Below are 20,772 nucleotides of genomic sequence, written 5' to 3' on the forward strand. Positions count from 1 at the left end.
ATTAAAACAGACTGTCTGCATTTTAACCTCAGTCATTGTATCACTGTATCTACCTAAACTACCATGTATTCCTGCACATCGATATGGTATTGGTACTCCTTGTAAATAGCCTACATTATTATGTGTTCTTATCGTCTTTTTTTAACTATACATCATTGAGGAAGAGCTTGTACGTAAGCATTTCACTGTAGGTCTACACCTGTTGTATTTAGTGCATGTGACGAATAAAATGTGATTGGATTTGAGGTGCCCTCTGTCTATCCAATCTCATCTCTGCTCCACATCAGGATACCGTTCAGTATCTTCTGAGTTTCTGCCATGTCCTAAAATGCCTGTGGTAAACTTGTACTACATTCGGTAGGATTTATCGGAGACTAGAATTAGACTGTCTCAATGGAATCCTGATCCCCCTCATCTGTACGGTGTAATCAAATTAAATCAAGCTTTATTTATACAGCAAGTTTTATACATTAAATATTTATTTACCACGCAACATAAGAGGATAAAAAACAAAAGAATAACACTAAAATTGGAATGATTAAAAAGCACCCTAAGGAAAAACAAAGCTAAAAAATAGTGTTTTAAGATCTCTTAATTATGTCCACAGTTTCGGCCCCCCTAAGGTGTACATTCTATACCCTCAGCCTCATGCCTCACCCCTCCTTAAATCCGTTGTCTACCCTCCTTGAAGCGTGAGGCTGAGGCATAACGATTGACTTACAGTAAGGAGAGTTGTTGATTGACTCAATGAGGGGTGAGGTTTGAGACTGAGGGTGACCTAAAATGTACATCGCTCTGGGCACAAATCTCTAACCACGGTGAAACATTAAACGCCTTTTCAGAGCCTCGGCATGTCCCGAAATGCCAGGAAGACTAATTTCTCAAAATGAGCCTGATGCTGTTTGCACAGCTGCTGGCCACTCATGCAGTGACCTGTTGAACCTGCGTGCCAGGACTCACTGTCATTGTCTTTTGATTGATAGGCTTTAGTCAGTTGTTTTTAAAGTGTTAATTTCATCCGAACCTTGTTGGTTTTTATGGTAATATTGCATGTGTCATCCAACGATATGGGTCGTATCAAATTATTCCTGAAGTGCTCAAACATGACTTAAAAGAAGCTAACTGATATGTTTTTAGATTTTGATCTGAAAGTTTTTAAAGGGGAAGTGTATTGAATTTTAAAGGAAAACATTTCAGCGTACATGTATTTTGCATGGTGACAGGTTTTATTCCTGTGCTTTAGTTTCACATGTAGTTCACAGGCCATATGTATAGCAGAGATGGGATGAGGATCAGGCTCTTATGGTCAGTACAACAGAGCACTGCTCTTAGAGAGCATGCTGAAGTCTCAATGTGGCATACTGGCTAAGGGAATGGTCAACTACCAAAAAAAATGCCACATAAATAACTAATGTGTCTCTTTTTAAGTTCTACTTGTTTTTTAGTTTGTCATCAGTCAGCCAAGACAAAAAACACAATGGTATTCCAATCTTCAGTATATGATTCAAGTTTCAGAATTTAACTGAAATGACTCACTGACCAGCATTTTATCATTTTTTCACAGAAGTCACCTGAGGAGAGACCCCAGACGAACCAGTCCAGTAACTCGGTTGTAACAGTCCGCTACTCTGAGTAAGTATTTATCAAAAAATTGCGTTGTAAATGGAACCTACAGTATTTTCGATGTCTCACTTTCCCAAACTCTTCAGATGTTCACCATAATTTCTCTCCAAATAATTTTATGGCCATGGTTTTTTTTCTGGCTCCACTACTCTTTCTTCAGTAGCATGAGAGGCCAAACCAGTGGTGTTGCTATTTAGCTGCCCAACCACAATGGTAGCCTTGTCTACCAAGTCACCAAATGGTAGACCTATGCTACATGAATCGTATTGGACTGACCCTTTTTTTCAGTTTTCGCCTGAAATGACATACCCAAATCTAACTGCCTTTATCTCAGGCACTGAAGCAAGGATATGCATATACTTGATACTATTTGAAAGGAAACACTTTGAGTTTGTGTAAATGTGAAAGGAATGTAGGAGAATATAACACATTACATCTGGTAATAGATAATACAAAGAAAAAAACTAAATGTTTTTATTTGGTAATATCATCATTGAAGTGCAAGAGAAAGGCCATAATGTGTTATTACAGCCCAGGGGAAGTTTAGATTTTGGCCACTAGACGGCAGCAGTGTACGTGCAACGTTTTAGACTGATCCAATGAACCATTGTATTTCTGTTCAAAATTTTGTATCAAGACTGCCCAAATGTACCTAATTTGTTTATTAATAACTTTTCAAGTTCAAAACTATGCACTCTCCTCAAACAATAGCATGGTATTATTTCACTGTAATAGCTACTGTAAATAGTGCAGTTAGCTTAAAGTCTTGTTAATCTTTCTGCCAATATCAGATATGTCTATGTCCTGGGAAATGTTCTTGTTACTTACAACCTCATGCTAATCGCATTAGCCTACGTTAGCTCAACCATCCCCTGGATGGGACACCGATCCCGAAGAAGTAAAAAAAAAGGTGAAATAAAAAAATATGTGTGTGGTAAACATACAACTTGTTACACTGTGAGCTGAGAACTAGCAGTACTATTACTAGTTTACTTATTATCTTAAAACATAGTAATAGGCATAATAATACCATTGTCATAATGGTTAATGTAAAGGAGATGGTGATTTTAGTTACAGTAAATGTAGTTACTGTAAATTTCATCAACATGTTCTAGGTCTCTGACTGTGGTTGTCAGACTCTTAGATGTCAGTTAATATACATCTGATATGTAATTAAAGTTATGTTTGATTTAGTTTTGATATGGCATAATTTGATGTCATATAATGTATTTCACTGTCACCTCTCTCTCTCTCTCTCAGTAGGCCAGGGAGTGAGGTTCAGGTGTACTACTCACGCCATCAAAGCTACAGGGACTTCTTTGATGAGTTAAATCGACGAGGCGACACTTTCTACGTGGTGTCCTTTCGCAGGGTGAGTCACCCCATGCATATTTTTATTTTAGATTTTTTTATTTAACCTTTATTTAACTAGGCAAATTCTTATTTACAATGACGGCCTACACTGGCCAAACCCGGACGATGCTGGGCCAATTGTGCGCCGCCCTACGGGACTCCCAATCACGGCCGGTTGTGATACAGCCTGGATTCGAACCAGGGTGTCTGTAATAACGCCTCTAGCACTGAGATGCAGTGCCTTAGACCGCTGCGCCACTCGAGAGCCCCATATTCCATAGCATTTTCCATAGAAGTAGGCAACAATGTGTCCTTCGGATTGTGGCTGATCTCATGGCCAAATGGAGATCCGGTCTGTTTCATGACGCAGTATTGTCATCAGCATGTCTTCAACAGATGAAACTGCTGAGTGGGAAAGAAACAGAATCATAAAGCGGTCATGAAACAATTTTGAAGGGCATATTGAGCATAACCAAGGGTACCAAGTTTCTGTCTTAATTGAAGGCGGAAAGCCCCAACTGAAAAAGCAGATGGTCTTTTGAAGCTTAGGAAAATATTTCCTTCCCTTTTTTTTCTCCTCCCAAATGTTTAAATAATGTTTAAATAACGTTTACATATTGCTTTACTCATCTCTTATGTATATACTGTATTCTATTCTACTGTATTTCAGTCAATGCCACTCCGACATTGCTCAATCTAATGTTTATATATTTCTTAATTCCATTCTTTTACTTTTAAATGTGTTTATTGTTGTGAATCGTTAGATACTACTGCACGGTTGGAGCTTGGAACACAAGCATTTCGCTACACCCGCAATAACATCTGCTAAATATGTGTATGTGACCAATAAAATGTGATTTGATTTGGAATGCATGAATGAATGAGGCTTGAAAAATGGCTGTGGCTGATTTATATATGTACATTGGCACTTCAATCGTCACAAATGAGCATATGTATTGCATTTGTATGTGATTTGTAGCTTTAACAGTGTTCAGTTAATGCCTGACCAATTGGCGAGTTTCATTCGTGTGTTTGATGTATAGAATTCTGAGCGAGCACATTCGGTAGGAATTATCTAGAACAATAAAGAAGATCCTTGAGGCTGTTTTTATAAATTTTATTCTGTGTGGCGTTTTGGCTAAAATGACCGTTTAGGGTTACCGACGGAGTCCATTTCCATATTTTTTATTTATTTTTCATTTTTATTTGGTGTAGCCTAACCATAGATAGTCTTTTGATTTGTTGATTAAGCACATCTTCCTTCCGTCCTACACATTTTGACATCTTTTGTCTGGTCAATTCGAATGATGTATCCATTGTACTGACACATCTTTAATACATTTACATTAAAACAGAAGTCAAAAGAACCTGTTTATCGGCAACCTCTGCCAGGAAAGTGTATTTGATTACCAAATTGAACATACCTCCATTTTCATAAAAATTACCACAAACTTTGAACTCTGAGACCCCCTAGATCTGTTAGTCCTTCTCCTCTGATATGTTTCCAGACATTCCTTTAGACATATCATAGAGGGAAACCTGTAAAGTCTTCTGAGGCTTCGTAATAGTATTCTCATGATGCTAATCGTCTGAACCCCTTCTCAGTTCTGCCTCTGTTACACTGAGAAGGCTTTCATTGTCATTCTCAACCAGAAGGACTGACTGTCTTATTCCATTGCACCCCTAACACTGCCACCCGCCACCCCCCCCCCCCCCCCACATTAAATTAGCCATCAATTCAGAAAGTCTTAGGTCTGATTTGCAACGTTATTCCAACCTGATGACTGCTCAGGAGAGTTAGCAGGGACCATTCTCTCTGATGGCCTGCCAACGTCTGTTTTGTGAGAACCTGAGAGAGAGAGAAGGAAAGTGAACTCTGATCACAATCTCTCCATTTGGACCATCAACTCCCAGGGGCCGCTCTTTAGCTCTTTTGTGTGCCCGTCAGCTCTGCTCTCTGAGGGCCCTTTATCCAAGGACCAGATATGTTTCCCGAAGGCCCTGTTTACCGAGCCCCAATGGAGACATCAACCCACCCACCGCCTGTTTTCTGACCTGCCTACATCATTCAGACCGGATAAGGGACTCTTATACATTTTTTTTGGTATCATGGCGTCAATGGAAACCGTTTGCTGGCAAACCAAGTATGCTCCTTTTCCAGTAGTTACTGTACATAAGCTGTACATTGCGTTGTTGTCAATGAGTCAAACCCTCCACACTTTGACGGTCTTAAAGGAACATATCTACATTTGAATCTGTTTTACTACAACAAATAGAAACACACCATTTTCACATATGTTGGGGTGGTGCTGGAGATGATGGAGACGAAGTTCAACATTTGTGAAATGTTTCTTTTTTTTAAGCGAGTGTCACGTATTTACAGTAACTGGATGAATGGCACTCTGCAAACAAGCGTTGTGACATTATTGGATGTGGCTGCCGGCTTCTGTACGATCTGTACTTCTAGCCTTCAAATGGGTCATTCAGCCAGCCATGGAGACCTACCAGTAGACAAGAATGTACAGTAGAGGAGGGAGGGAGGGACTGCACAGCTGCAGTCGGCTCTCCTAAGCCTCAGCCCTCTCTCTGGCCTGATGGAATGAACAGAGCAGCTTCTGATTTCATTGGCCTGTCCCAAAGCGCACGCCACAACGCAAGTGATGGAAAGAGCAGAACACTAACTTGATGCACATGGGTAGACCTGGGCTGCTGTGGGAAGGAACAGCAGAACCCAAAGGTTTTGTAGGGGGATGTGATTATCAGGAATATATACATGCCTACACTGCCTGAATCACTTTCGGTGAGGATAATTGGCTCACTGGGGTACTACGCTAAAGTGAATAGATGTTTTTGAACAAAATGGTAGGATTCTTTTCCTTCTCTTTTTTTCTTTTCTTCAAAACTCATGGAAACGTGTGGTCTCTTAGAGTTCAGACCTAGCCGCTATTACAACCTCTGCCAAAGAGCCGAATGGGGGGCAGGCCTACTGTATCCCCATGAAGACAGCTAGCATGTGTCCTTTTGAAGACTGCTAGCAAGGGCCCTTGAAGCACCAACGCAGCAATAATCCATCCTCTTTCATTCTCCTGAAGGTGGCTGTTGATAGGCTCTATTTGTATTTATTAAGGATCTCCATTAGCCTACTCTTCCTGGGGTCCAGCAACATTAAGGCAGTTACAGTTGAAGTAGGATGTTTACATACACCTTAGCCAAATACATTTAAACTCAGTTTTTCACAATTCCTGACATTTAATCCTAGTAAAAATTCCCTGTCTTACTTCAGTTAGGATCACCACTTTATTTTAAGAATGTGAAATGTCAGAATAATAGTAGAGAGAATGATTTATTTCAGCTTTTATTTATTTCGTCACATTCCCAGTAGGTCTGAAGATTACATACACTCAATTAGTATTTGGTAGCATTGCCTTTACATTTTTTAAACTTGGGTCAAACGTTTCGGGTAGCCTCCCACAAGCTTCCCACAATAAGTTGGGCGAATTTTGGCCCATTCCTCCTGACAGAGCTGGTGTAACTGAGTCAGGTTTGTAGGCCTCCTTGCTCGCACACACATTTTCAGTTCTGCTAACCAATTTTCTATAGGATTGAGGTCAGGGCTTTGTGATGGCAACTCCAATACCTTGACTTTATTGTCTTTAAACCATTTTGCCACAACTTTGGAAGTACGCTTGGGGTCATTGTCCATTTGGAAGACCCATTTGCGACCAAGCTTTAACTTCCTGACTGATGTCTTGAGATGTTGCTTCAATTTATCCACATAATTTCCCCTCTTCATAATGCCATCTATTTTGTGAAGCGCACCAGTCCCTCCTGCAGCAAAGCACCCCCACAACATGATGCTACCTCCCCCGTGCTTCATGGTTGGGATGGTGTTCTTCGGCTTGCAAGCCTCCCCCTTTTTGCTCCAAAAATAACAATGGTCATTTTGGCCAAACAGTTCTATTTTTGTTTCATCAGACCAGAGAACATTTCTCCGAAAAGTACGATCTTTGTACCCATGTGCAGTTGTAAACTGTAGTCTGGCTTTTTTATGGCGGTTTTTGAGCAGTGGCTTCTTTCTTGCTGAGTAGCCTTTCAGGTTATGTCGATATAGGACTTGTTTTACTGTGGATATAGATACTTTTGTACCTGTTTCCTCCAGCATCTTCACAAGGTCTTTTGCTGTTCTGGGATTGATTTGCACTTTTCACACCAAAGTACATTCATCTCTAGGAGACGGAACACTTCTCCTTCCTGAGCAGTATGACGGCTGTGTGGTCCCGTGGTGTTTATACTTGTGTACTATTGTTTATACAGATGAACGTGGTACCTTCACGTGTTTGGAAATTGCTCCCAAGGATGAACCAGACTTGTGGAGGTCTACAATTATTTTTCTGAGGTCTTGGCTGATTTATTTTTATTTACACATGATGTCAACCAAAGAGGCACTGAGTTTGAAGGTAGGCCTTGAAACACATCTACACCTCCAATTGACTCAAATGATGTCAATTAGTCTATCAGAAGCTTCTAAAGCCATGACATCATTTATGGAATTTTCCAATCTGTTTAAAGGCACAGTCAACTTAGTGTATGTAAACTTCTGACCCACTGGAATTGTGATATAGTGAATTATAAGTGAAATAATCTGTCTGTAAACAGTTGTTGGAAAAATTACTTGTGTCATGCACAAAGTAGATATCCTAACCGACTCTCCAAAACTATAGTTTGTTAACAAGAAATTTGTGGAGTGGTTGAAAAACGAGTTTTAATGACTGCAACCTAAGTGTATGTAAACCTCCGACTTCAACTGTATATACAATTAAAATGACATTACGTTTCCTGACACTTTTCACAACACATTAAGTGTGTTCCCCCAAGCCACTACTCTACTACTCTCAATACAAAATCCATGTGTACGTGTGTGTGTGTGTGTTATCACGTGTGTCTGTGCCTGTGTGTGCTGTGAATACCCAATGGGGAACAGTGCCTGGTGTATGTTTTTCACTAAGCTCCTTACTTCTGTCAGCTTCTTAGAACTGGTGTTGTTTCAAGGGCTGGGTCAGAACCAGAGTCTCAGTCTATTATAAGTGCAGTTGACCCTGGCTTCCATGTCTTCTCAATGTTAATCTCCACCTACTTACACTGTTATTTAGACACTGTATTGTGCTGATCCGAGCCAGTCCGTACTGGCGCCGATATTTTACTCAGAAGCAGACCAATCATGTAGCTAGCTACTTTTAGCAGATGCTAACATTTATGTTAGCCATCTATGTCCATCTGAGGTAAAGTCATACGTACTCCCCAGAGTGGCAGCTGGCTTCAAAACAAAATATTTACCTCTGTGCCGTCACTCTAGTCTACTGTAAACATCTGACTTTTTTGGGCTTTTGAGTCTTTTGACATGTTAACTAGTCCTTGGGAGCCCTAACTTCAATGATCCTAATTGACCCCGTAGCTCTTCAGTCTGTAGTCCTACTTTACTGTATATCTGTTCTACATCAGTGAGCTTCGGGCTGAAGTTCCTTGTTTTTCCGTGACTTCTTCTCGCAGGAACAGCTCTGTTTTTAACTCTTTAAAATCTTTTCAAATACTGTAGCTGGGCTTGATTGAGTTTGCCTGCCGCAATAGAACCAATGGAATAGTCCCAAAACTGCAGAACCGACCCACCTGGCACTGCAGGAAGGCTAAATCAAACACAGAAGGACAGTGGTCTCTCAACCATGCATGGGTCTCCTCTCCCAGACCACCGATGTTTAACAGGACTTTGAATTACTGTGTTCATGCCTCTAATAAAGGCTAGGGTTCCATGGAGGGAACCTAGATGACTAGCTGATCAGACAGCATGTAGATGCATTTGAACTCTGCCAACTTAATAGAAATGGAGGAAAAGTAGCCTTGGTTTGTGTCAAGAAATGACTGTTTCTGATATGGTCTGGGTTTTAATGGCCATGTGCTTGATTTGTGATTTATTTCTTTGAACAATGGATGGCTTGTCTAGCTAATGTGCCCATCATTGATTATTTTCATAGAGCCCCAGCTGTCTGCTTTTAAAATACATTTACAACCACATCATTCTCCTGTTCTTTTTATGTGTATGTCACAACCTGCTGTCCAGGTGTCAACGCTGTTGTTAACTACTGTTTTTGGCCTGTCTCTTCAAACAATGACTGTCTTTACACCCCAAACTGTGAAAACATTGTACAGTCAAAGGTATGATCAGAGGTCAATGTATGTTGAGATTTATTGGCCTTAAGTTCTCTTTAGGACGTTTTTTTGTGAATTCCGTACCTCTTGTGCCTTGTGGGGTTCATGGTGCGTGCACTTCAGAGTTATGGCCGCAGTGGCCACGGAAGTGTCTGGATGTCTCTGGTCTGTCATTACGTGTATTTTTTTCTTGTTGTCAGCCTATAGGTGGACAGACAGTGGCTTGAGGCATTGTTTGGGTTGTAGTCACTCCCCTTGACCATGGCACCCATGACTGTAAATTATGTACATTTATTGATATCAGGTCGCCCTTGGGAAGTAGTTATTCTGACGTCAGTGGGACTACATACAGTACCAGTCAAAAGTTTAGACACACCTACTCATTCAAGAGTTTTTCTTTATTTTTACTATTTCTACATTGTATAATAATAGTAAAGACATCAAAACTATGAAATAACACATGGATTCATGTAGTAGCCAAAAAAGTGTTAAACACATCAAAATATATTTTATATTTGAGATTCTTCAAAGTAGCCACCCTTTGCCTTGATAGCTTTCCACACTCTTGGCATTCTCCCAACCAGCTTCATGAGGTAGTCACCTGGAATGCATTTCAATTAACAGGTGTGCCTTGTTAAAAGTTCATTTGTGGAATTTCTTTCCTTCTTAATGTGTTTGAGCCAATCAGTTGTGTTGTGACAAGGTAGGGGTGGTATACAGAAGCTAGCTCTATTTGGTTAAAGACCAAGTCCATATTATGGCAAGAACAGCTCAAATAAGCATAGAGAAACGACATTCCATCATTACTTTAAGAAATTAAGGTCAGTCAATCCAGAAAGATTGAAGTGCAGTCGCAAAAACCATCAAGCTGGCTCTCATGAGGACCGCCACAGGAAGGAAGACCCAGAGTTACCTCTTCTGCAGAGGATAAGTTCATTAGAGCTACCAGCCTCAGAAATTGCAGCCCAAATAAATGCTTCACAGAGTTCAAGTAACAGACACATCTCAACATCAAGTGTTCAGAGGAGACTGTGTGAATCAGGCCTTCGTGGTTGAATTGCTGCAAAGAAACCACTACTAAAGAACACCAATAAGAAGGAGAGACTTGCTTCGGCCAACAATCACGAGCAATGGACATTAGACTGGTGGAAATCTGTCTTTTTGGTTTGATGAGTCCAAATGTGAGATTTTTGGTTCCAACCGCCATGTCTTTGTGAGACGCGGAGTAGGTGAAGAGATGCTCTCTGCATATATGGTTCCCACCGTAAAGCATGGAGGAGGAGGTGTGATGGTGCTTTGCTCGTGACACTGTCTGTGATTTATTTAGAATTCAAGGCACACTTAACCAGCATGGCTACCACAGCATTCTGCAGCGATACGCCATCCCATCTGGTTTGCCCTTAGTGGGACTGTCATTTGTTTTTCAACAGGACAATGACCTAACACACCTCCAGGCTGTGTAAGGGCTATTTGACCAAGAAAGAGAGTGATGGAGTGCTGCATCAGATAACCTGGCCTCCACAATCACCCGACCTCAACCCAATTGCGATGGTTTGGGATCAATTGGACCTCAGAGTGAAGGAAAAGCAGCCAACAAGTGCTCAGCATATGTGGGAACTCCTTCAACACGGTTTGAAAAGCATTCCTTGTGAAGTTGGTTGAGAGAATGCCAAGAGTGTGCAGAGCTGTCATCAAGGCAAAGGGTGGCTACTTTGAAGAATCTAAAATCTACAATATATTTTGATTTGTTTAACACTTTTTTGGTTACAACCAGTGGGGAAAAAAGTACCCAATTTTCATACTTGAGTAAAAGTATAGATACCTTTTAATAGAAAGTTACTCAAGTAAAAGTAAAAGTCACCCAGTAAAATACTACTTGAGTAAAAGTCTAAAAGTATTTGGTTTTAAATATACTTAAGTATCAAAAGTAAATTGAATAGCTAAAATATACTTAAGTATCAAAAGTAAAAGTATAAATAATTTCAAATTCCTTATATTAACCAAAGCAGACAGCACCATTTTCTTGTTTTTATGTATGTATTGCCAGGGGCACACTCCAACACTCAGACATTATTTACAAAAGATACAATTGTGTTTAGTGAGTCCGCAAGTCCAGCGGTAGTAGGGACAACCACGTCTTCTGTTGATAAGTGCGTGAATTTGACACTTCCTGTCCTGCTAAGCATTCAAAATGTAACAAGTACTAGTGGTTGTCAGAGAAAATGTATGGAGTAAAAAGTACAATATTTTATTTAGGAATGTAGTAAAGTAAAAGTTGTCATAAATAGTAAAGTACAGATACCCCCCAAAAATATTTAAGTAGTACTTTTAAAGTATTTTTACTTAAGTACTTTACGCCACTGGTTACTACATGATTCCATGTGTTATTTCATAGTTTTGATGTCTTCACTATTATTCTACAATGTAGAAAATAGTAAAAATAAAGAAAAACCCTTGAATGAGTCTGTGTGTCCAAACTTTTGACTGGTACTGTAGTTAAATAAAGGTTAAATCAAATTGAGTCCACATGCATAGTCCTACTGGGATTTGCAAGAGAAAATCCGCCCTGAACAGCACAACATCTCTACTGTCAAATGTATCTCCTTCTTGTCTAAAGACTAGGTGAACTCTTGAGTAATGACTCACTGCATTCACTCTCTAATCCCCCATTCTCTCTCTGTGTCTCTAGGATCACCTTCTGCTCCCTGCAACCAACCACAGCAAGGGGAGCAGGCCAAAGATGTCCTTGGTGTTACCAGCTATTAATATGAACGGTAAGGACCAGTAGACAATGTGAACTGAGCAACAGCATGCCAAATATCAACTTTTGACTCTGAACTCTAAGGAAGTGTATTGTACGTTTTAGAGCAGAGCTTTCACGTAATCAGAAGCCACGGCCAATTTACACCTCCACCTACCCACAGTGTATAAACAGAAAACCTACACTCACTGTAACTATAGTCATTAGTTTAGTGAAAGCTTGAACCAGCTTCAACAACTGATTGTTAGTGTGGTGGATGAATACTCACACACTTTTTCTTCTAGTCTTGAAAGCTTTACTCTGTATTTACTTCCTATTGAGTCAGTAACAGAAATCGTTTTCATGTGTAAGCTAAGCTCTTTGTATTTCTGGCATGTGCAATGAATTAGGCTATTTTGCTGAGGGGAATTGTACTGGTCTTTTGGTGTCCCTTCTACCCTGAAGAAAAGGAAAGGAAGTGGGATACAGATGATAGCGGAACGCTGTTGTATTTTCCATACCCTTTTAAGGAAAGAATATATAGTTCCTGGAGTTCAGAGACAGTACTGTACAGGACATTTTTCTTTTCTAATCTTAGGTGATTTACTGTCTCTCCAGTGACCGGGTAGGGGTAAGTTTCAGAGAAGTGCTTTAAAATATGAGTCAGATTTTACTAGGTCATGGGGAATTTATTCACCCTCCTTTGTTTGGGTTCTGTCCCCTCAGGCTTCAGAATGTTTTTTTAGTTTTTTGTGTGCAGTTATGATTAATTATTGATACATTTTATAGGTCTGTATTTTAAGCTACTAAGTATTGCCATAATATGTACTATGATTAGCATTCAAACGTTTTGTTAAGATGTATAAAATGTGAAAATTCCAAATTAGAAAACAGCCACTGCACTTGATTCTCATAGCGTCTGATGTTTCGGATGTACAGTTTCTCATAGAAACTCTATGCTCAGCAGTAAGTGCTGTGAGACCACTGTGCTTTGGATCTATTATCATGGTTCATCCATTCCGCAGCCATACTGTCTCTCAGAGCTCAGCCCTTACAGACAGGGGTCTCCGGCCAAAGGAAAACCTTCCTCCTTGCAGTCCTCTGGGGAACGGCTGCCCTCAATCCAGGAGCCCCACCGTCATGGCCAACAGCCAGGCCCTTGTGAACATACGTTAGTGCGTCTCAGAGGCCCCTCAGTACCGAGAACTGCAGAGGCCTCTCTTACCCTCTTTACACTCTTAATGGTCTGAAACTTTCCACGACCGGTTTTCTGAGTCGTATGGATCAACTTTGTTATGCAGCTGTGCACCATCTTGCAAAACAGAACTGTACGCGGACTGCTTGTTGGTTGCTTATATTTGTCCTTTTTCACACATGTACAAGTGTGTATTAATACGCATGTGTATGTTGGAAATGTTTTTTGTTGTTGTTTTTTTCCCCCAACTGAGACAACCTCGGAGAGGTCACGGCCAGGGTCAGCCATTATCAACGGCCACCCTGGAGCAATTAGGGTAAAGTGCCTTGCTCAAGGGCACATCGACAGATTTTTCACCTTGTCGGCTCGGTGATTCAAACAAGCAACCTTTCGGTTACTGGCCCAACGCTCTAACCGCTAAGATGCCTGCCACCCTGTTGTGTACCTTCAGCACCCTCTATCCATACTCTATCAATATATATATTTATTTCTCTTGTTCTCTCACTCATATATATCCGGCCAAATATTTTTTTCTCTTGTTCTCACACTTTCAGTTTTTCTGGGACGTGCAGAAGTGGATGCCAGAGAGGAATTAGTTTGATGTGCTTATGGCTTTGTTGAAAGGATATCTTATGCTTATTGCATATCATTAGATAATATCCTTGGAGAGGCACAGAGGTGTCTGCATATACAGTGCATTCAGAAAGTATTCAGGTCTTGTTACGTACGCCTCTTGGAGGAGGGAACGCAACACCTCAACTCCCCGTGGAGTGAAAAAGTATGTGATCGTAGGTGCGGGGAATGATGCCAGAGGCAGAGAAAAATACAGTTTACACGGTAATGTGGGGAAAAGGGGCTGGATGGAACCAAAGCAAAGAAAGTAAAAATTAAAGAGCCCCTCTCCTACCTTACCTGCCTTCCCACTTAACCTTTAGCACCAACTGGCGCACTAACCAAAATACAGGTGGTGGTCCGCCCAGGTCTTACCTAGTGTGCATAGACAGATTCAATACTACAGGTTATGTACCCCCGCAGGCCTCTTGCCTAAACACTCCCAAGGTGCGTTCCCCTTCCCCTCCTGGGAACAAATGAAACAGAATAATTTACCAATAGTTTAAGTGAACAATTTCAATAACCAAAAACACTAAGTCCTATTGGCATACACATACCTCTGAAGGAGTGGCTACAAAATAATATCAACAAAACTTTCACTAACCAACACAGGACATAAAACAAGCTCTCCCCCCTGACAAAGGAACACTGGCTTTTATCAAGCTGGTGAAGGAGTTGGTAATTGAAGAGACATCTGTTTCCCCTGATGAGAGGGAGGTGTCAGAGCTCCAATCAGCAATGGGGCCGACCAATCAGCTGCTTTAGGATTCCAGGAAGCCATTTCCTGAAATACACACACATACAAACCCACAACAACACAGAAACTGGAGAACGTAACAGACCCCTTGACTTTTTCCACATTTTGTTACGTTACAGCCTTATTCTAAAATGGATTAAATTGTTTTTTTCCCCCCTCAAACTACACACAATACCCCATAATGACAAAGCAAAAACAGTTTTTTTGAAATTGTTGCAAATTTATAAAGACAAAAACTCCTGAAATATTACATTTACATAAGTATTCAGAACCTTTACTCAGTTCTTTTTTTGAAGCACCTTTGGCAGTGATTACAGCCTCGAGTCTTCCTGGGTATGATGCTACAAGCTTTGCACACCTGTATTTGGGGAGTTTCTTCTATTCTTCTCTGCAGATCCTCTCAAGCTCTGTCAGGTTGGATAGGGAGCGTCGCTGCACAGCTATTTTCAGGTCTCTCCAGAGATGTTCAATTCCGGGCTCTGGCTGGGCAACTCAAGGACATTCAGAGACTTGTCCCGAAGCCACTCCTGCGTTGTCTTGTCTGTGTGCTTAGGGTCATTGTCCTGTTGGAAGGTGAACCTTCGACCCCAGTCTGAGGTCTTGAGCGCTCTGAAGCAGGTTTTCATCAAGGATCTTTCTGTATTTTGCTCTGTTCATCTTTCCCTCGATCCTGACTAGTCTCCCAGTCCCTGCCGCTGAAAAACATCCCCACAGCATGAAGCTGCTACCACCATGCTTCACCGTAGGGATGGTTCCAGGTTTCCTCCAGATGTGATGCTTGGTATTGAGGCCAAAGAGTTCAGTCTTCGTTTCATCAGACCAGAGAATCTTGTTTTTCATGGTCTGAGAGTCCTTTTAGGTGCCTTTTGGCAAACTCCAAGCGGGCTGTCATGTGCCTTTTACTGAGGAGTGGCTTCCGTCTGGCCAGTCTACCATAAAGGCCTGATTGGTGGAGTGCTGGAGAGATGTTTGTCCTTCTGGAAGGTTTTCCCATCTCCATAGAGGAACTCTGGAGCTCTGTCAGAGTGACCATTGGGTTCTTGGTCACCTCCCTGACCAAGGCCCTTCTCCCCCGATTGCTCAGTTTGGCCGAGCGGAAAGTTCTAGGAAAAGTCTTGCTGGTTCCAAACTTCATCCATTTAAGAATGATGGAGGCCATTGTGTTCTTGGGGACCTTCAATGCTGCAGACATTTTTTAGTACCCTTCCCCAGATCTGTGCCTCGACACAATCCTGTCTCAGAGCACTACGGACAATTCCTTCAAGCTCATGGCTTGGTTTTTGTTTTGACATTCACTGTCAACTGTGGGACCTTATATAGACAGGTGTGTGCCGTTCCAAATCATGTCCAATCAATTGAATTTACCACAGGTGAACTTCATTCAAGTTGTAGAAACATCTCAAGCATGATCAATGGAAACAGTATGCACCTGAGCTCAATTTCGAGTCTCATAGCAAAGAGTCTGAATACTTATGTAAATAAGGTATTTCTGTTTAAAAATTTTAATACATTTGCAAAAATAATATTTTTTTAAATGTTTTGCTTTGTCATTATGGGGTATTGTGTGTAGATTGATTGAATTAAATATTTTCCTCATCAATTTTAGAATAAGGCTGTAATGTAACAAAATGTGGAAAAAGTCAAGGGGTCTGAATACTTTCCGAATGCACTGTAATTGCCAGATGATTGTAACGGTAGGTTGTAATTTGCCCCAGCCATAGAGTGTGGTTGTTTAGAAAGACCCCCTTTTGCCATAAATAGCTTCCATCTGTAGAAATGTCTTTGATATTCCTTACTACTCTAATAAAACAGTGGATTTGTCCTCCGAATCACTCTTCGGGTCTGCAACATACTGTGCAAAAATGCCAGTTGGCCTTTTGGGTAACCTTATCATAACCAATATTGGCCTCAGTTGAAGGGACTGCATGGTATGTGAAGGATAATGAAGGGCAATTGAGTATTTTCCCTCATGATTTGAAATAAGCCACTTCACTCTGCCGTGTTAACAGGCCAACATATTTTATCATGTTTACATGGTTAAGTTTCTGGTTGGTCTCACCCAAAGACCCATCTCACCGAGTAACCCCAAAGGGAAACTGGATGGGAAGCTGATAGAAAGGGATTTTGGGGGAGTGAGATGAGGGGCTGTGGGCTGACTCGAATTAGTAGACCTGCCTTGTCTGTATCAGCAAGGGTGATATTTGGAATGAGCTATGCTCAGGCAAAGTCTAGCAATATACAGGTGTGCTATTTGGAATTAGGTATGGTCTGTATGAGTACACACATGGCATTTGGAATTAGGTATGGTCTGTATGAATACACACATATGGCATTTTGAATTAGGTATGGGCTTGTCCAGTCTGTCAACATACAGAGGTGCCATTTGGAAATTCGCTGTACTCTGGTATGGTCTGTATCGGGTTGGAACCTAAATTATTTTCCAATCGTTTACTTTTTGCATTCGATTCCACTGTTCCGACCTGCAAAATAGTTCTGAACCGGTTCAACCCCCCCAAAAACATGCCGGATTATATCGCTCCTTTCTGTTCCTTTTTTAAGCACGACAGTAGATTACTTCACCTATCAGTGCGGATAGAGAAGTTTGGAGTGGGCACGCTATAGTTGTTTTCATGCGTAATGGACAGACATTACGCATGATTTTATGTAAGGCGTAAACTTTTTCAGGTGGGGAGCGCGTGAAAGAGGGTGGAGGTGGCTTGGCTTGAAGTGCTGGGCATCTTGTTATGACATGCATGATCTGAATTAGTCCCACAGAATTATACCTATGGAGGAATTTTGAATGTCTTTGACCTTCTGAGAGTTGGCTTAATGTTTGACCAGGGCAAGATAGCTAGCTAGATAACAAGCTTGTGTGTGCAGAGCGGCACCACAATTAAAAACACGTCAGAACGTTTTGTAAGGAAATACATCCAATGTGAAACGTGATAACTATAGTATCCTGAACTAGCATTGAAAAAATTGATCCAAGTAAACATCTCTCCCTAATTTCTGAATCGCGCTTGTAACGTATTGTAGGCTACAGTAGCCTATGCTTCAGAGGGGCAGGTAGCCGACACACGCGCACACACACTGGCAAAGATTTTCAGCTGGCAGGCAGACACTGGAATATGTTTCTGAGTGGCATTGAGAGCTTTGCATAGGCTCTTTGGTTGTTGCATTTTTTTGTGGTACTGAAAAAAATGCCCGGAAGTGAAATAATGTTAAACTTCTTATGGCTGCAATCCTGCTACCGGGATGATATGACAACAGCCAGTGAAAGTGCAGGGCGCCAAATTCAAACAACAGAAATCTCATAATTAAAATTCCTCAAACATACATGTATTTTATACCATTTTAAAGGTAATCTTGTTGTTAATCCCACCAAAGTGTCCGATTTCAAATAGGCATTACAGCGAAAGCACCACAAACGATTATGTTAGGTCACCGCAAAATCACAGAAAAACAGTCATTTTTCCAGCCAAAGACAGGAGTCACAAAAATCAGAAATAGAGATAAAATTAATCACTAACCTTTGATCTTCATCCGATGACACTCATAGGACTTCATGTTACACAATACATATATGTTTTGTTCGATAAAGCTCATATTTATATCCAAAAACCTCAGTTTACATTGGCGCCATGTTCAGAAATGCCTCCAAAATATCCAGAGAAATTGCAGAGACACGTCAAATAACATAAATACTCATCATAAACTTTGATGAAAGATACATGTTTTACATAGAATTAAAGATACACTTGTTCTTAATGCAACCGCTGTCAGATTTCAAAAAGCTTTATGGCAAAAGCACTATATTAAATAATCTGAGAACAGCGTTCAGCCACAAAAGGAAGCCATACAGTTACCCGCCAAATTGTGCAGTCAACAAAACTCATAAAAAGCATTATAAATCTTCACTTACCTTTGCTGATCTTTGTCGGAATGCACTCCCAGGACTCCCACTTCCACAAGAAATGTTTGTTTTGTTCGGTAATGTCCATCATTTATGTCCAAATATTTTTGTTAGCGTGTTTGGTAAACAAATCCAAATTCAGAAGGCGCGTTCACTAAAAGCTGACGAAATGTCCAAAAGTTCCGTAACAGTCAGTAGAAACATGTCAAACGATGTATTGAATCAATCTTTAGAATGTTTTTAACATAAATCTTCAGTAACGTTCCAACCGGAGAATTACATTGACTTCAGATGTGCGATGGAACAGAGCTCCCTCTCATGTGAACGCGCATGGTCAGAGCATGGCCAGGTCATGGTAGACCTGACTATTTCCTGTCTCCTTCGGCCCCACTACACAGTAGAGGCATCAGACAGGGTTCTACAGACTGTTGACATCTAGTGGAAGCCGTAGGAAGTGCAAACTCATCCATATCCCACTGTGTGTTCTGTAGGGGCTGTGTTGAAAATCGACCAACCTCAGAATTCCCACTTTCTGTTTGGATTTTTTCTCTGTTTTTTTCCTGCCATATGAGTTATGTTATACTCACAGACATCATTCAAACAGTTTTAGAAACTTCAGAGTGTTTTCTATCCAATACGAATAATAATATGCATATATTAGCAACTGGGACTGAGGAGCAGGCAGTTTACTATGGGCACCTCTGTGCACCTTTCATCCAAGCTACTCAATACTGCCCTTGCAGCCATAAGAAGTTAATAAATGATTACCATGCTTTTAACATAACAGTTCTGTTTCGGAACAGTATCAATCACTTTTGTTCCCGGTTCAGATTTTTTTCCGTTTTTTGGTTCTGTTCCTTATCCCGGTTCCAACCTCAGGTTTGTATCAATACACAGGCATGCCATTTGGAATTAGCTGGGCTCCTGGTCTGTATCAATATACAGGTGTGCCATTTGGAATTAGCTGGGCTCCTGGTCTGTATCAATATACAGGTGTGCCATTTGGAATTAGCTGGGCTCCTGGTCTGTATCAATATACAGGTGTGCCATTTGGAATTAGCTGGGCTCATGGTCTGTATCAATATACAGGTGTGCCATTTGGAATTAGCTGGGCTCATGGTCTGTATAAATATACAGGTGTGCCATTTGGAATAATAACTGAACACCTTAACACTGTCATCTAAAGACAATGCAGGCGTTCAAAAACTCTGATTCAGTGCACAAAAATACTGTCTGTCAGATTCAGCACTCTTGAAAAAGAACGGTAACAAAATAATGTGTTCAATTCAATGTAATTTAATGTACACGGCATATTTATCTCACTTTATTGGGTAATATTTTTTATATAGTGGATTATCTCATGCATGCAGGCATGCATAGTCTTTTATAACTTGTATACAGCTCCGTTTTACGTAGTCTTCACAGTTTGACGGTCATGGTTTTCTCTGCCGAGTGAGCATCTCTTTTCTCTCTCTCTCAATCAGACATTCAGAACACAAACGGAAGGACCATCCAAATCAGCTGTATTCTTATCATCAAACTTATATTGTAAACTGGGCGGCTTGAGCCCTGAATTCTGATTGGCTGAAGGCTGTGGTATATCAGACCGTATACCACAGGAATGACAAAACATTGAGTTTTACTGCTCTAATCACATTGGTAACCAGTTTATAATAGCAATAAGGCACCTCTGGGATTTGTGGTATATGGCCAATATAACACGACTAAGGGCTGCATCCAGGCACTCCACGTTGCGTCGGACATAAGAACATCCCTGGTATATTGATAATATACCACACCTACTCTGGCCTTATTGCTTAAGTAGAAAACACCTACATACTTCCCTTGCACTACAGCACCACGTGTCCACAAAATGCACCGGTTGCGTAACCTTTCCGATGTAATTTCCGTATGCATTAATCAGCTTTTAGATCCAAAACCTGATCCCTCCATGTGCTAGTAAATTCCTCCCGTCAGCTAAGCCACATGGACCTGGCCGTTCCGGTGGTTGTGTGGCTGATGGCTTCAGCAGGTGTTCTTCTAGGAGCCGTGGCTCACCCTGCAGCAGTAATGCAGGCTCCTCAGCCACCTGACGCCAGACAGGGTCTCCGAGAGAAGGCGGTGAACCAGATAATGACTATTGCGTTTGGGATCTAGAGTGCAAAGAGGACAGACTTTTTGGGATGGGATCCTTATAGAGAGACAGTATAATGGGATCTTGTCAGTAGATCCTCTCAAATGGCCTATACAGTGAAACTCAAATTCCAAACATTAGATGTCTGCTAAAAAGTGCTGATGGTGCTGAGGCTTGTATTACATAAAACTTCAGATGTGGCTTCTGACTGTTGAGGCATCTAGACTCCAGACAACTGAATATG

At 41.0% G+C, this 20,772-nt stretch overlaps 1 protein-coding gene across 5 annotated transcripts in view; it reads left to right on the top strand.

Moving 5' to 3' along the window:
- The window catches only part of LOC120055830 (cyclic AMP-dependent transcription factor ATF-6 alpha-like), a 45,231-nt gene that overhangs the window by 23,416 nt on the left and 1,043 nt on the right, over positions 1 to 20,772 (top strand). For 2 of the 5 annotated variants that reach the window (XM_039003820.1, XM_039003821.1), the window contains exons 13-15: positions 1,565 to 1,632; positions 2,884 to 2,995; positions 11,867 to 11,951. In XM_039003820.1, the coding sequence (XP_038859748.1) occupies positions 1,565 to 1,632; positions 2,884 to 2,995; positions 11,867 to 11,951 (265 nt within the window). The remainder of the gene's footprint in view (positions 1 to 1,564; positions 1,633 to 2,883; positions 2,996 to 11,866; positions 11,952 to 20,772) is intronic. The other 3 variants (XM_039003825.1, XM_039003822.1, XM_039003824.1) reach the window with 3 other exon arrangements.

This window comes from Salvelinus namaycush, chromosome 11 (genome assembly GCF_016432855.1).
Source record: "Salvelinus namaycush isolate Seneca chromosome 11, SaNama_1.0, whole genome shotgun sequence".
NCBI lineage: Eukaryota > Metazoa > Chordata > Actinopteri > Salmoniformes > Salmonidae > Salvelinus > Salvelinus namaycush.